This window comes from Haliotis rufescens, unplaced genomic scaffold (genome assembly GCF_023055435.1).
Source record: "Haliotis rufescens isolate VD_foot unplaced genomic scaffold, xgHalRufe1.0.p SCAF_10, whole genome shotgun sequence".
NCBI classification, from domain to species: domain Eukaryota; kingdom Metazoa; phylum Mollusca; class Gastropoda; order Lepetellida; family Haliotidae; genus Haliotis; species Haliotis rufescens.
Genome location: NW_025963780.1, coordinates 43,438,759 through 43,456,337, shown reverse-complemented (window position 1 = coordinate 43,456,337; position 17,579 = coordinate 43,438,759). Strand labels below are relative to the sequence as shown.

Below are 17,579 nucleotides of genomic sequence, written 5' to 3'. Positions count from 1 at the left end.
CAAGGACAGAAGAGAGACAGAAAATACAACCCAGAGTGTCCCCAACATAGCGGCAGCTATACAGTATATGCCCTACATCCTATATACCACAGTAGAAAGGAAACACCAACAGAGAAAAGACTACAGAACAAGATTATAAAGCCCTAGGAACATAGAATGGCATCAAAGAAAAATACTAATACAAAAATCATGACAAAAATCATGACAATAATTCAAAACAAAAATACTAAAGTATTAACATAAAAAAAACAAATAAAAATAATACTGTATTATTGATAATATAGTACTAGAAATGTTTTTTATTCAAAGAATTCTACAAAAAATCTATTAGAAACAAAATTAGATTAGAAGGAATGCTAAAGAAAAGTCAAAGAATTCTTCAGAAACTCTATAAAAAAAAAAAATTCTATAAGGGACCCTTTTCTTGAAGGATCCATGAAAAAACTACTGAAGTGTAGAGGAGACTAAAGCCTAGGAACTGTTGCCCTGACTACCCAGCCCTGACTACCCAGCCCTGCCCTAGACACTACAGCTTGTACAGAAGCAGATACACTACAGCCAACCATGCAATCCTACAGTAAACTCCACTGAGTCGGAGTAATGAAAATGTGATGATAACAAACTGTGGATACTCACTACAGGACGTACGTATTACACTGGTGGCGTTATGAATGTTAAACTCCAATTTTCAGAAAGTAGTTTTGATTGATCAGATTCCAGAACAGATTCTATTCTATGGAAATATTTTTCAATATGAAAATGCTATCTAATGGTGAGAAAAGCCTGAGCTGCCTTCTGTTAATGTTTTCAAGATAAACTACATCGAACCTTGATAGTTGCAGGTTAAACTAACTGTTCTGGAAACAGATAATGGACAGCAGAACATGAACGCCAGTGTCAAAGCCTGCCTTGTTAAGTATCCACAGTCAGGGCTCAATGACAGCCAGATACTCCCTGTCAATTTGTCGTCTACTGCAGCATTCAAAGGGAGGTAACTGTACTTACCCAGAAGATGCGAATGGATCAGAGTCGAAGAATGAGGAAGAAAATACACTAGAACCCCCTGGGAAGCCTGTAAAAGAATTTTCGAACATCGAGCCATTGAAGTCTCCATTGCTTCCACCTACAACAACAAAATATACCCATGTCAGTCAGCTGACCTTTGACCCATGTCACACTTCCCTTCATCCCCAATACCAGCAGCTAAAGCCATACGTCCATCTGAACCTCTTTTGATATACTACTCAAAAGAAGTTAAGGAACGCTCTATTCTTTCATATTACTATAGTTAATCTGTCATACCATGAAGCATGACGGAGAACAGTCATATGAAAGAATCAAATGTTTATTAACTTTACTACTTACCCAAAGGTAATTATTGCTTGTACTTATCTCTTATAAAAGGCTTCATCTTATTCCATATATGAGTTTGGAATCTGTAAATGATAAATTTTGAAACACGAAGCTATCGTGGGTGACAGAGAGTGACTTAGGGCTGTTGCTGTCACAGGTGACAAGTGGAAATGTGGCAAGAAGGCCTGGGTGTTTCCGTGCCCCTTGTTGTGTGTAGGTGTATCACTATCAGTGCATCCCATGCACCACTTACCGTAGTACTTACTCAAAGCAAACAGCTCGGCTGGCATTCTGGTTATCACATCGGAATATTCCATTTGGTTGGCTGCATGATATACGTAACCCATACTAATGATCATATATCAACAACTGATGTTTCTTTCCATCTTTGTTGTTTAACGCCGCACTCAGCAATATTCCAGCTATATCACGGCGGCCTGTAAATAATCGAGTCTGGACCAGACAATCCAGTGAATGACATCGTGAGCATCGATCCACGCAATTGGTATACGATGACATGCATCAACCAGGTCAGCGAGGGAAACTGATGATGTAGCTGCAGCGGACATGAAAGTTCCAAGTCCTGAATCCCAAGTCTTCTGATCTGAGGGCAGATTCCAAGAGGGTGACAAGCAACACTGATCGGCATGATGACACTCAATCAGTTACGCCAAAGCAGACAGGACTTGGCAGCCATTGTGACTACCCAATCCTCATTTCAGACACGGCCTATGACAAGCAGGGGGCGTTCGGGACCTATTGTATCTGTGATCGCCTTGACTGTACCGAAAGGGCTCCCGATACTTACTAGGGTCATCGTCACAGGCATCAGAAGCTGAAACTTAGGGGTTATCAGGAAAACATGTTTACAACATCCTTAAGCCAGGGTACTGGCCATAGCCACTGGTAAATATTAGTCTGATTAGACTCAAGACAATCTGTAATATCAGATCAACCTCAAGACAATCTGCCATGTCTGCTCATGTGCTATGACTTACTTATTGTGTGTGAGTTCTTACCCCTGCCTCACCATTAACAAAAGAACACCTCATTCTCTTCAAGCTCTAATTACCATATAGTATAAGAATCTCTCCTCTGAGAAAGTGATCATTTAAAAGTGCTGTACTGGCACAATGGTGTTGCTTCTTTTGTAACAATTTTGTTTCGGATGAATTAACATGCAACAGCATTTCATCATGGTAATAGCTTCAGATACACATTCTGTAGAACTCCTGGTTCTTCAGGACCACATCCTGAAGCAGAACAGAGAGTTGTCATAGCACTGAATATAACGTGTGGCAACTGCCACGGAATATGTAAAATGGGCATACCAAAGAAGTTCCCGAATGGATCGTCTGTTCCGAAGAAGTCTCTGAAGACCTCCTCTGGGCTGCGGAACGTGAAGTGGAAACCAGCGTGGCTGAAGTCATTGAAGTCTTCATTTGTGTATGAGGGATTCGACAAGCCATCCTTGCCGTATAAGTTATACACTTCCCTCTTCTGTTCTGAAACACCAATATGAGAGTGAGTGAGTGAGTGAGTGAGTGAGTGAGTGAGTGAGTGAGGGTCAGTGGTTGCATCCAGTCTCCAAGTACAATGACATGAGCAGTTAGCTCGGCCACACCATTTAGCCATGCTGCAGTGACAGCCAGCATAAGACCACCAGTATACTGACGATGCTCATCTGCTATTTAACTGACATGGCTGCCATGGTCAGTATTTATTTTCAGATATCAGCTAATTCTAATGCTCTGGGCTTTGTTGGGGAGGTGGGGAGGGGGCAGCTTTTAATATGTTTGGCACTGGGTACCCTCAAACTATTTTTATCCCCTATTGGGAATCTACACACTACTGGTTACCCATTTACTGCTTGGTGTCCTTACAGGTACCCACTTTCTGCCTGGTGTCCTTACAGGTACCCACTTTTTGCCTGGTGTCCTAAAACATCCACTTACTGTCTGACAAAACTTCATATGCCTCAGAGATTTCTTTGAATTTTTTCTCGGCTTCATCCTTCTTGTCTGGGTTCTTGTCTGGATGCCATTTGAGCGCTAGTTTCCTGTACCTGCAACACAATACAGGAGCCTCTTTAACACTAGCCACACTATCTGTTACACAATACAGGAGTGTCATTGACACTAGACACACTATCTGTAACACAATACAGGAGAGTCATTAACACTAGACACACTATCTGCAACACAATACAGGAGCCTCTTTAACACTAGCCACACTATCTGTTACACAATACAGGAGTGTCATTGACACTAGACACACTATCTGTAACACAATACAGGAGAGTCATTAACACTAGACACACTATCTGTAACACAATACAGGAGAATCATTACCACTAGACACACTGATCTGTAACACAATACAGTAGGGCTGCAACGATACCGGAAGGTCACGATATGATATGCACGGGAATCACGCATGTTGAGACGCCCAACGCTAGCACCGTATTCGTGCGTGCGTGATTCCTGTGCACCCTTTCGAGTTGAGTTGATTGGTTCAACTGTGTCATATGGCCCTGTGACGCAGGGGTAGCATTATGCAGATGGCTGTTTCAATGAATGCTCGTTCTACCAGCGACGAATAGGTCGGGTTGTTGATGAAATATAGTGATAGCTAAATAGACAGATTTTTTATTCATGCACCGATTGTCTTTAAATGTAATATCCAGTTATGTATGACTGTTTAATAATCTCATACCAACTTCGACTGGAGTAGGTCCAATAGTTTTTCAGATATTGTAGTAAACGTCGGTACCTTAAATTACCTTCCAGACTATAGACACAGTGAAATGGGGCTTCTTGTCTTCAAGAATATAACACTTATAATACAGCGACTAAACGTGTGTGCATGCGCGAATACTTGTAATGTTCCACACTTATGCCGGTTTGATAGTGCTTAGCCCACTGAGACACTCTAACACTACGCTGACTCCGAGCCAACCACTCCTTCATCATCCTCTTACGTGGAGGTGGTCGTAATGATACAGATGAATGTCCTATCAAAAAGTGATAAAATCATGTCCTAATGCCGTTTGCTGCTAGCAAATCACTGCCACCCTGTGTGCATCTAATCAGTAGCTTTGATCATGATTATGACAACAATGGGGTGGGGGGACTACCTCAGAAACAGTTCAAAAAGACTGTGTCAATCATCATTTACAGAATGATGAACTGATGGATGACTAAATGGAAAGGATAGATGGCAAAATATAGATATACTAGAAAGGTTGTAATGTTTCACTGAAGCAACGAAGAACACAGCACACATAAACAACATGCTTCTGAAGCAGAATGTGTCCCATCGTTAATTTCTCCTCACATTCTCAGGTTGGCACATCTGATGGATGAACGTAGCTATAAATAGCTCCCTCATCAGACGAGAATAAACAGAGAATAAACGGGATAACATGACGAGGGAATAACTCATGGCTAGACTTACTACACATTTTCCTCTACACAGGGAGACAGCGTTAACACTGAAAATGACTTCTTCTCAAGTATTACAATTTCCTTTCAAATTCACAATAAGATTATCAAACGGTGTAGAACCAACAGTGCTGTTGATAGATATGAGACATCCATAAAAAAGATCCTAATTAAGGAGGAACAGTCAGCTGATGTAGCTAGGGTTACTGCCACATCAATCCAATAAAACAGCCTAATGGGAGTGGGGTGAACTATCACGACTCTTGGCACATCATTTTCAGATTACATCGTAAATCACACACTCTTTCAAACTCATGAAATCCACTTGGAGAAACTCCATTGAAGATTCAAAATTCATCTTAATTTTATGGATTGTAACATTTTATAATATCAGTGAGATCAGTGAGAAGATAAAGGTTAAGCAGGGCCAATTAATGGCCAACTGATCCTGACCCTCTTCCCACAGAGACCAATTTGTGTTGGAGTGAAGCCTAGCTGGGCTTCCTGCAGCAGCATGTGGAACTTATTAATAACTCCTGACACATGGTCCTCACCAGGGGTACGTACTACAGTTAACCTACAGACTCACCTGTTGGGGCCGCTTGGGAGGGGGGCAGGGAGAAGTGAGACGGTGAGGGGAGGGAGTAGTGGCCGACTGAGATTGAAAGGTGTTAGTGGTGAGGGGCGTTTCTGGCTAAATAAAGGGGGTGTCTGGAAAGGATAAGGTGAAGGTAAGGGGTGTCAGCCTAGGGTAAGGGTGTGTCAGCCTAGGGTAAGGGGTGTGTCAGGCTAGGGTAAGGGGTGTGACAGCCTAGGGTAAGGGGTGTCAGGCTAGGGTAAGGGGTGTGTCAGGCTAGGGTAAGGGGTGTGTCAGGCTAGGGTAAGGGGTGTCAGCCTAGGGTAAGGGGTGTCAGCCTTGGGTAAGGGGTGTGTCAGCCTAGGGTAAGGGGTGTCAGGCTAGGGTAAGGGGTGTGTCAGGCTAGGGTAAGGGGTGTGCTAGGTAGGGTAAGGGGTGTCAAGCTAGGGTAAGGGGTGTGTCAGCCAAGGGTAAGGGGTGTGTCAGCCAAGGGTAAGGGGTGTGTCAGGCTAGGATAAGGGGTGTGTCAGGCTAGTTTCAGGGGTGTGAAGCTAAGGTAAGGGGTGTCAGCCTAGGGTAAGGGGTGTGTCAAGCAAGGATAAGGGGTGTGTCAGGCTTGGGTAAGGGCTGTCACACTAGGGTAAGGGGTGTGTCAGCCAAGGGTAAGGGGTGTGTCAGCCAAGGGTAAGGGGTGTGTCAGGCTAGGGTAAGGGGTGTGAAGCTAAGGTAAGGGGTGTGTCAGCCTAGGGTAAGGGGTGTCAGCCTAGGGTAAGGGGTGTGTCAGCCAAGGGTAAGGGGTGTCAGCCTAGGGTAAGGGGTGTGTCAAGGAAGGACAAGGGGTGTGTCAGGCTTGGGTAAGGGCTGTCACGCTAGGGTAAGGGGTGTGTCAGCCAAGGGTAAGGGGTGTGTCAGCCAAGGGTAAGGGGTGTGTCAGGCTAGGGTAAGGGGTGTGAAGCTAAGGTAAGGGGTGTGTCAGCCTAGGGTAAGGGGTGTCAGCCTAGGGTAAGGGGTGTGTCAGCCAAGGGTAAGGGGTGGCAGCCTAGGGTAATGGGTGTGTCAAGCAAGGATAAGGGGTGTGTCAGGCTTGGGCTTGGGTAAGGGCTGTCACGCTAGGGTAAGGGGTGTGTCAGCCAAGGGTAAGGGGTGTGTCAGCCAAGAGGGTAAGGGGTGTGTCAGCCAAGAGGGTAAGGGGTGTGTCAGCCAAGAGGGTAAAGGGTGTGTCAGCCAAGAGGGTAAGGGGTGTGTCAGGCTTGGGTAAGGGGTGTCACACTAGGGTAAGGGGTGTCAGCAAAGGGTAAGGTGTGTGTCAGCCTAGGGTAAGGGGTGTGTCAGCCTAGGGTAAGGGGTGTCAGCCTAGGGTAAGGGGTGTCAGCCTAGGGTAAGGGGTGTGTCAAGCAAGGATAAGGGGTGTGTCAGGCTTGGGTAAGGGCTGTCACGCTAAGGTAAGGGGTGTGTCAGCCAAGGGTAAGGGATGTCAGGCTAGGGTAACGGGTGTCAGCTTCAGGTACAGGATGTGTCAAGCAAGGATAAGGGGTGTGTCAGGCTTGGGCTTGGGTAAGGGCTGTCACGCTAGGGTAAGGGGTGTGTCAGCCAAGGGTAAGGGGTGTGTCAGCCAAGAGGGTAAGGGGTGTGTCAGCCAAGAGGGTAAGGGGTGTGTCAGCCAAGAGGGTAAAGGGTGTGTCAGCCAAGAGGGTAAGGGGTGTGTCAGGCTTGGGTAAGGGGTGTCACACTAGGGTAAGGGGTGTCAGCAAAGGGTAAGGTGTGTGTCAGCCTAGGGTAAGGGGTGTGTCAGCCTAGGGTAAGGGGTGTCAGCCTAGGGTAAGGGGTGTCAGCCTAGGGTAAGGGGTGTGTCAAGCAAGGATAAGGGGTGTGTCAGGCTTGGGTAAGGGCTGTCACGCTAAGGTAAGGGGTGTGTCAGCCAAGGGTAAGGGATGTCAGGCTAGGGTAACGGGTGTCAGGCTAGGGTAATGGGTGTCAGGCTAGGGTAACGGGTGTCAGCTTCAGGTACAGGATGTGTCCGGCTAAGGTGTGTATTATGGCTATATTTGGCAAGGGTAAGCAGTCAAAATGTGTGTCAGGTGTGTACAAAATCCAAAAACCTCCTATACCACCTTGCTGAAGTGGTTCCCCCTAACTTCTACTCCATTCAAAAAAGGTTCTCTTATGAGGGCCATTAGGTACGATTACAGCAGCCAAATGGAAGCTGAGACTAGATGTTATGACTCAACCACTTGATGCGTGTACAAACAGCTCCAGTTCTGGCGGGCCCTGAGAGACACCAACAACTTCAGCCATCATGTGGTGAGGTGTATTTCTGGCCTCGTCTACCAAGGAGTTCAGCACGAGCAGGGGGGAGGCGCATGATACTTTTGTTTCTGTTCACCAAAGTGGAGGCATGTTTCGGTCTTTGAGAAAGCAATGATCCATGACTGAGGTATTTAGTGTTGCAACATAATCAGACACTCCTAGTTCATGTAGTTCCCTGCAGCTGTGTTGGTCATGAATAACAAGCACTACTGTACCACTTTTTCTTAAACAGTGCACACAGCTGAACCGATAGATGAAAGTTTGAAACCAAAATAATTCTCCATACTTCATGAAATCATTTTGGGGATGAATCACATATAATGAATTTCCTAATCACGCAAACTCAATATTGACCACAGACTAATTCACAGGACGACAATGCAACAGGCCCTGAAGGCTCACCTTGTCATCGAAGATAATGGACAGATCTGCTAAAGATAACCAAAACAGAATATTCATCAAGAAACAGGGGCAGTTTGACATTCAATGAATGTAATATCTAAGGATTTCTTCGTCTAGAATGAGTGTGCTTTGTGTTGATTCGCAAAAGCCCCCGTTTCAGCCATTCTTGATATATGACTTGTCATGCAATCACAAACATGGTTGTAATATTTCTCATAATAAGAAATACTTTCTCATAAGAAAACAAAATATAGAAAAGTCAATGGACGTGGGCTTATACCATGTATGTGGGTTATAGCAGTCTGTATGCTTATACCACGTATGTGGGTTATAGCAGTCTGTATGCTTATACCATGTATGTGGGTTATAGCAGTCTGTAGGCTTATACCATGTATGTGGGTTACAGCAGTCCGTGGGCTTATAATCTAGTATGTGGTTACAATAGTCTGTATGCTTATACCATGTATGTGGGTTATAGCAGTCTGTATGCTTATACCATGTATGTGGGTTACAGCAGTCTGTGGGCTTATACCATGTATGTGGGTTACAGCAGTCTGTGGGCTTATCAGTTATGCCATGCATGTGGGTTACAGCAGTCTGGGGGCTTATCAGTTATGCCATGCATGTGGGTTACAGCAGTCTGTAGGCTTATACCATGTATGTGGGTTACAGCAGTTTGTGGGCTTTTAATCTAGTATGTGGTTACAACAGTCTGTAGGCTTATACCATGTATGTGGGTTATAGCAGTCTGTAGGCTTATACCATGTATGTGGGTTACAGCAGTCTGTGGGCTTATAATCTAGTATGTGGTTACAACAGTCTGTATGCTTATACCATGTATGTGGGTTACAGCAGTCTGTGGGCTTATACCATGTATGTGGGTTACAGCAGTCTGTGGGCTTATCAGTTATGCCATGCATGTGGGTTACAGCAGTCTGGGGGCTTATCAGTTATGCCATGCATGTGGGTTACAGCAGTCTGTAGGCTTATACCATGTATGTGGGTTACAGCAGTCTGTAGGCTTATACCATGTATGTGGGTTACAGCAGTCTGGGGGCTTATAATCTAGTATGTGGTTACAACAGTCTGTATGCTTATACCATGTATGTGGGTCACACCAGTCTGTAGGCTTATTCCATGTATGTGGGTTACAGCAGTCTGTAGGCTTATAATCTAGTATGTGGGCTACAGCAGTCTGTTGGCTTATTCCTTGTATGTGGGCTACAGCAGTCTGTTGGCTTATTCCTTGTATTTGGGTTACAGCAGTCTGGGGGCTTATACCATGCATGTGGTTTACAGTGGCCTCAACTGGGTATAACCAACAGCCACAAATGTCAGCAAAGCAGTCACTTAATACCGTTGCCAGTACCTCTCAGTACAAATCAATTAATTCTGCAACTATTGTGCAGGGGGTTGACACAGTTTTGGAAGAGCGTGAGTGTTTGTTGTTACACACCACACTCAGCAATATTCCAGCTTCCTAGCGGCGACAGTATATAATCTTATCTTGACCTGACAATCCAGTGATTGATATTATCCATTATCCACTAGATCCATGCAGTCAGTGTACCTTGACATTCCCTAACCCAGGTCATCCAGTCAGACTAATCCATTAGTTTCATCATTGTTTGACTACGAGGTGTACGTGGTCTGCTCCCACAAGTGTAAACACATCCCATACATCCATGAAAACTGACAACCTGTTGCATAATTACAATACAGATCTGCAATATCCGCTTCAGCATTCAACAAAATCTGACAGCATTCAACCTCCTGATATCACAAGGGTTCAGCTTCAGAAAATATTCCCCATACTCAGAGAAAGTTTAATAAAATTAGGATATGGTGATAAAAGTCTATTAGGGCTGTTACGATTCACTCGCGTATTCGGAGAATCGAACTGTATCCATTCATGAACTGAATTTGTTATTCGTGGTCACTAGAATCGAATATTTACGAGTATGCAGTCATGTGCATCTACATACCCTGTACCTAAAAATATCCATAAGATCATATTATATGCAGAGATTTCTTTAAAGACAACACTCATTTATATAATTTGACAGTATTGTGGTCACCTGTCATTATATGTATTTGAGCAGATACTAGTACCTGGATAAATGCAGTATATAAATGTATAATATATTACTAATTATCCAACCATGTCAAATAATTTATGTTGTTATTTTTCACTGAATATAATAAATTATACATCAACTGCCGACTCGTTATTGTATTCGTGAATAAATATTCGTATTCGTTTCCCTATATTCGTGATATGAATCGTATTTGCCTCATAGTGTATTCGTTGCAGCCCTACAGTCTATGATGTAATCCACTAGTCCGAAGCCTGAGTCAAGTAAAATGCCGTTTGGTCTAGTAGCAGAGCTGATGATGGAGATAGTAACACTAAACTATTCCTAATTGCATACATGGACCAACACTTCTTTACACTGACGCATGCTCTGTTATAAAAAATATGATTTTCTTTATGTCTATGGCTAACATGAAAAGGCCAGCACCCAAACCACTGGCCTACCCCAGTGTTCTAAACCTGGCTTGGGTTCAGAGTTCTACTTACGCTTTTTTTATATCGCTTTCAGTAGCACTGCGCGGAATCCCAAGGACTTGGTAGTAGTCTGCCTTGCTTGTAGATGGCATCACTGGCTACAGCGTGGACACCTCACGCACGTGTACAATCAGCAAGTATCAAGTATCTGAAACAAACAGCGCACATTACTCACAACCGACTTTAATGTATGCACAGTCAGGTTCAAGCTACACTTCTCTATTGTCCCATCATTGTGTGTGAGCAACAATCAGACCTTCCACACAACTGGTCTTCACGTCCCCATGGTCTACTCAGGGTGAAAGAACATTCTTCTGAACATACTTAACTTTTCCTATAGTGAGTGAGTGAGTGAGTGAGTGAGTGAGTGAGTGAGTGAGTGAGTGAGTGAGTGAGTGAGTGAGTGAGCGAGCGAGCAAGCGAGCTTTTAGCAATATCACTGTGAGGAAAACAAAACAAAAATGTAGTGACAAGGTGAACTTCAAACACAAGAGTGCAACAGTTTGACGTACTTGTTGTGCATTAGATGCAAACACCATGGCTCAAAACCTCAAGGTCACCAGCATTTCTTCGAAGTTTCCAGCATGGATCAATGTTGTTTGCAATACAGAAAGTCATTCTTTCCCACTTAGCTCGTGTTAGCATGATATTTCCAGAGAATTCTTGCTACATTACATCATGTTTGGATGAGAACCAATCTACTAAGAATAATACACTTGAGGAATTTAGTCAAAGAACAAATATTTTGTTTGTGTAGATACTTGTCAGGATACTAGTAGCTTCCTCTCACAATATCAATAACTTAAAAAAATTGTTACACACACAGGTGTAATTTTGGTACAATTTTAAATAGAAACACGACTCCCACGTGCATTCTCTACATAAGTAGTGGGCAGACAAAGTAAAATGTGAATATCCACAACAGTTTTGTTTGTTTGTTTGATGTTTAACGCTGCACTCAGCAATATTCAAGATATACATCCTGAACAGTTTTGTTTGTTTGTTGTTTAACGCTGCACTCAGCAATATTGCAGCTAAACATCCTTAACAGTTTTGTTTGTTTGTTGTTTAATGCTGAACTCAGCAATATTCCAGCTGTACATCCTAAACAGAGAGCAACAGCGAGACGTGACCACAAGCACACTGCACCAAGGTTCAAAAGACCAACATACATTACAACATAGGATGTTATACTGATAGGTTCTACTTATAATTATATTCTCATTTCCTCTCCTGAGCTTCAGGTCAAACATCCACCAGTCAGTATAAAGGAATTGGCTCTTCCTGTGGTAGTCTGTCTTACAGACCCTGATACAAATATATATCAAATACAGCCCATGCAAGTCTATAATGTTTGGCAAGTCTAGATCACTGCAGTATCAGGCTGAAAATGAAGAGAGTCACTGGGCTCCTTTTTATTATATTTTTATTAAGATAACTGAACAACTGTTTTTTTATGTACGATATGTTCATTTCAGAGACTAGATGTTAGTCTATTCCTGTGACCATGGTGACCGGTTTGAACACTCCTGATATATCAATGTTCTAACTTAACTCTGTGTAATGGGATTCATCTGAGTTAACTCGCAACTGCTTCCAAATGAATGACCAGCACTCCCTATAACCCGACCCTACCCGGGCATCTGACCTCTCCCTACTAGGGTACCCACTGTAGGCCTCAAGAGTTGGAATCAAAATCTGTGACTGGGAATTGTTTTACCGCAGCCCTGGCAAAAACTATTTCGATACATATATGTATCAAACAATCAGATCATGGGTATACTGCAGTTGACGGAAGCTTTATCTTTACTAACATATACAGTCAAAAGGAATGTTTGCATCGTCAGAAAGAAATGCGACATTAGCTACTTGTAGTGTAACCACTGAGCTATAGTGAGTTTTTGTCATTAAAAAGTTTATCACATATCTAATCACGGGTCCGAGTAGTACAGTGGTCCCTCGCTACAACGCTACCAATGGGGTCCAAATAATTGGTGGGCGTTATAGACGATGAGCCGTTTAACCGAGGCCGAGGCGGGGGAGCGCGCTCGGCAAATCTCAAATCATCAATATGTGTTTATCTCACATCACGTCAAAATAGTATATATTTTTATGGACCTAGATCTACCTGTAATATCATTCATTTATTAAATCTGTCACATTTCACAATGTCTGAAATACGTATTCCATTCTAATTTATCATTTTTTATCAATAAATTAAAAAATTATTCACTATTTCCCGCGATGTTATTGAAAATAAAATTCTCGGACACACATTTCAACAACGGGTCCGCATCGAACATGTCAAAGAGCAAAATAAAGACTATTTTAAGCAAATCTTTAAATATATTATACAAAGTGATAAATAAAATCAACAAAAATATATCTAAAAGTAATCAAACTTACATCTAAGTTTTTATTTCCATCGTTTCGTGCGATCGCGTGTAATGTAAGTCAAATGACATCTCGGCTTTCGTCGCCTTGAATTCTCGGCTCGGACACAACGTTTAATGCAAAAATATATGCATGAAAAATCTTTGTCACAGCTCGTAACCTAGCACGATACATTCGCGAAGTTCCATATTTTTAATATATATCGTGATTTCCTGCTTAAAACGTTCAGAATAACACGATTTAACAAAAAATCTTTCGCTAACTTCTGAAATTTATCAAACACGAGCTTGGTATCACAGCTATAATTTGATTGGCTGCCTGAGGTCACGTGCTCAAAATTGACCAATCACGAAACTTGTAGCAGATTTCGGCAAGAAAGCGTCATTAGAAACAAATTTTAATCCAATGAAATCACTTGTTATGACTACGGAAAAAACCAGGCGATGTTACGAAAGCGCGATTACGAAATGAATGACCGCCGTGTTGTGACAGCAACTACATGTGTGTGACAGTTTAGCCTTAAATTGGATTGCCCACTAATTAAGAATATAAACTTCGCTTGTGGTTCTCTTTTATTGCATGCATGCGCTTCTAAGATCAAAGGATGTATAGTGTGAAAAGTTAACTAGTTGAACAATCGTATTTCCGGGACTTGCCGCGGATGTTTTCAAACAGATTATTAGAACTCCATTCAGCGATAAACGGTTGATTATGCAATGAGAAGCGTTATGTGCAAATGAACAACGAACAACAATACAATTATGTCTGTGTAAAACTCTCAGTAATAAAAGTGTACATAAATTTGGGGAGCCATGTGTTACCGCGCGTAGTAACCGAGGTAGCGCTTTATCGAAGAGCGCAATAGCGAGCGATCATTGTATAGTGGGAACCCGGGTTCTACACAGGACCCACCCGACCCGGGTACCTGAGTTACCCCTCCCAGCCCTAGTGTGGTGAACATCTTTACTTGCATCACCATTTAATGAAGCCAGGGCCCTGTTCCACAAAGCGATCTTAGCGCTACGATTGTCGTAAGTCAGTGTTAAAGAATGGGAGTTATGGTCGACTTAGCGCTAAGATCGCTTTGTGGAATGGGGCCCAGGTCTGACAAGGAATTGAGGAGGTTTTGTTTGTTTGTTGTTCGCATGCTGCAGTCAGCACTTTTCCAGTCATATGACAGTGACCTGTAGTTAATAGTGTCTGGTCCAGACAAATCAGTGATTGATATCATGAGGAATAATGTGCAATGTCACACTGTCAGAGCATCAATGGCATGCTATAGATAAAGTCACCAAGCCTGACCATGCTCACCTACCTGGGTGCCACTATACAAAACAACTTAGTGCTATGACTGTCTTTGTTAAAGTATGGCAATCAGGTCATGTCTTTTGACAAGTACAGGCACGTGAAAACTGATTCTAACCTGAGAAGAAGAAACATCAGAAAACAAAACAGAGGTCATACTGTAACCTGAGCTAGTCCTACAATGACTTATTCAACTTTATCATGTTTATTATGTTTGTTGATCAGAGCCTGGAAGATCTTTTCTGATGCTATTCCAACATTTTGGCATTTATGCTTTTATGATACAAAGTGTATATTGTCCCTTATCATGATCATGCCTGATTTATATTCATTAATATGATTAAAGTCAAGCTATCTTCATACATGGAATAATTAGACCATATAGACCATGACCACAGTTCCTACATGTACAACATGTACACGATGCATGACCTGACAATCACCCATCATGCCTATTAATTTCCATAACTTAACAACCATACCTGCCACATTGATTGTTGATCTACAGAATGTACAGATGGACAGATGTCAACATATCAAAATTATTTGAATTCATAATGTCATAGTCTAAGGTTCTAAACTAAGTGACCCTGGCTGCGAGGCACATAAGAAAACAATAATTAATTTGACCCAAGTTGGCATTTTTTCTACAGTTCTTAGCAGGTAGGTTCCTAAACATGCTAAATGAAAGTATTATTCCTATCAGTGCTCTCACGTAAAATTAACATTTAACCCCCTCTCTCTTAACTAGTGAATTCAAGTCCCCAGAGCAAAGCCATATCATTAGTTATAACCGTATTAACCTGAACAAGATAAATTAGGGAATGTTTGATTCCAAATTGGGAATTTGTACTGACATTTGTTGCAGACATGAGGCCGACTATGGCTCTGAGCAGGTCTATATATATCCCTGAGAACATTCAATTGCAACAACACATATCAGTGAGCCAACTACCCCATCTGCCTGTAAGCTAGATTCAGGTAACATCTGTGTCACTATCTGACTGGGGAATATAAACAGTTATACCACACTCTGGCACACTATCGACATTACAGCTGATGTAAAAGACAACACTACTGCACTGATAAACAGTTATAAATAGCTCATTAACAAACACTTCCTGGTTTCTCCACAACAGGTCGTTAGTGTAATCGATGAGATAATGCATTTCCTTTTCAAATCAACATATGGCACTGCAGATAGGAGTGTGTTTGTAGCAAACAATATGAAATCTTGATACACACTATACATAAAAAATAATAATCAACATTTGAACCCAACATGTCCTGAAGGGCAAGTAGATAATTGCAGTCGTCCTGCAATATTTACACTTGCCCTGTTAAATTTCATGAAGTTTTATGTTCTCAGGTATTATTTATGGCAGACAGTACAAAATAATTCCTCATCATCTACGTTCATCTCCGGCTATTCAAACTCGCTCAACCATGCATCTTGCACAGTTCCTTTTCCTTTTTTACAGTCATTCTGTTTTTGAGAAATTTTCCTTTTTTCGGCCTGTGTGTTAATTAAATTATGTTTTTTCCTCATCAATCTTACCACCCGTAATCAAAAACTCAAAAGCTGTTCACTATTGTTTCGACATTTGAGTGTCAGTAACAAGTCGCTTACAACAAAAATAAAAAATATAATTTCTGGACCAGATAATCCAGTGATTGATATTAAGAGCACCAATCCACACAATGGAGACACAAGTATACGCACTCAACCAAATCACAGAGCCCGTATTACCCAATCCATTTAGTCAGCTCTTATCATGCTTATGATCAGCATAGTGGGGACCAATTCCAACCCCAAATCCTCCTTGGAGGCCATGTTGAGCAACCAAGTCCTGCACATACCATTGAAAAACATTATATATGACATACATGCTTCTCATATTCCAGGTGTTGTCTTGTATGCATACATGACCTCTAGGATGTAATGTTACTTGTATCATGGCACATAGTGTCACAGAGAACTGAAATAGCACCCTGTGATATAGATCTAGTGGTGAGTAGGTGAAGGCTCAGGGGACAACAGAACCACATAGCAAGCTTACCATGGTTAGAGTTAATTTTGGGGAATCGAAACAGGATTTTGGTGTGAGGAGCAGATACTTCATCACGGGGCTACCTCATGATCAATCTGGAGTAAGACACACAGTATGATACTCTAAGCTCAGTCATGTCAGTGCCTTCTTCAGATAAACCAATACCACATATATAGAGTCCACTTAACATATTGAGAAGTAGGATCATGTTGTTAATGTAAGACAGCTAAGTCCAGCTTCTGCCTATTCAAGCCTGAGAGCATGGTATACATGGTACAATCACTGGCCGCTGGGAGCAAACACAAGTCAGGGTGGACAAATCCCATATCAGCCTCTGGCAGATTTCCAAATTCTGTCTAAATGCAAACTTTCATTTAACCTCTCATGTAACTGATATTTGCTTACAGTGTTTTACTTCAGCACTTTCAGAGACGACAACTGTATTTTTATGCAAAATAATTGCCATGTTATTTACCCTTGACTGTACATTCTAATTGATGACATTGTATGACAACTGGAGCGGTATTGACTCAAGTCTTTACTTGTTTACCAATCCAGCTGTACACATTCTGGGAAATAAATATGTTTAAAACAAACCATTGCCATAGTTCAGTATAATGATCTTGACACGGGACCTGGCATTGTATGTGGACCATGGTCAAAGGATTTGTACAATCTAGTTACGCCTTTAATAGGGTCAAATAATATAGAAAAAAACAATCATGGAATTATTTCTAATTCTATCTAGCATGTCTGGAACATCCATTCAATATCAACATTCTAATACGAGATGGAGGCAAGTACACATTAGTGGTGGGATGAAAAAGATGGCTTACACCACAGATAAGAACACATTGAAGTATCGTGATATGTGATACATATCGGATCGTGAGCAAGGTATCGTGATACGTATCGGATCGCACAGTTGGAGTATCGTCCCAGTCTTGGTACACATGGTCCAGCAAGTGAGAGTGAGTATGGTGTTACGCCGCTTTTAGCAATATTCCAGCAATATCACGGCGGGGGACACGAGAAATGGGCTTCACACATTTTACCAATGTCGGGAATCGAACCCGGGGCTTCGGCGTGGTCCAGCAAAGCCTTGTGGATATGGACTGAGTTTCAGTCACTGTGAAATCGCCTGGATTGACCAAATTTCTGGATAAATAAACCATGGG

General features: G+C 42.1%; 1 protein-coding gene across 10 annotated transcripts in view; it reads right to left on the bottom strand.

The window, feature by feature from the left end:
* The window catches only part of LOC124117872 (dnaJ homolog subfamily B member 6-like), a 79,966-nt gene that overhangs the window by 11,844 nt on the left and 50,543 nt on the right, over positions 1 to 17,579 (bottom strand). For 8 of the 10 annotated variants that reach the window (XM_048391074.1, XM_048391099.1, XM_048391103.1 and 5 more), the window contains exons 2-5: positions 10,664 to 10,799; positions 3,309 to 3,418; positions 2,685 to 2,858; positions 1,006 to 1,123 (exon numbers count right to left, since the gene is read on the bottom strand). In XM_048391074.1, the coding sequence (XP_048247031.1) occupies positions 1,006 to 1,123; positions 2,685 to 2,858; positions 3,309 to 3,418; positions 10,664 to 10,743 (482 nt within the window). In that variant the 5' untranslated portion in view covers positions 10,744 to 10,799. The remainder of the gene's footprint in view (positions 1 to 1,005; positions 1,124 to 2,684; positions 2,859 to 3,308; positions 3,419 to 10,663; positions 10,800 to 17,579) is intronic. The other 2 variants (XM_048391106.1, XM_048391115.1) reach the window with 1 other exon arrangement.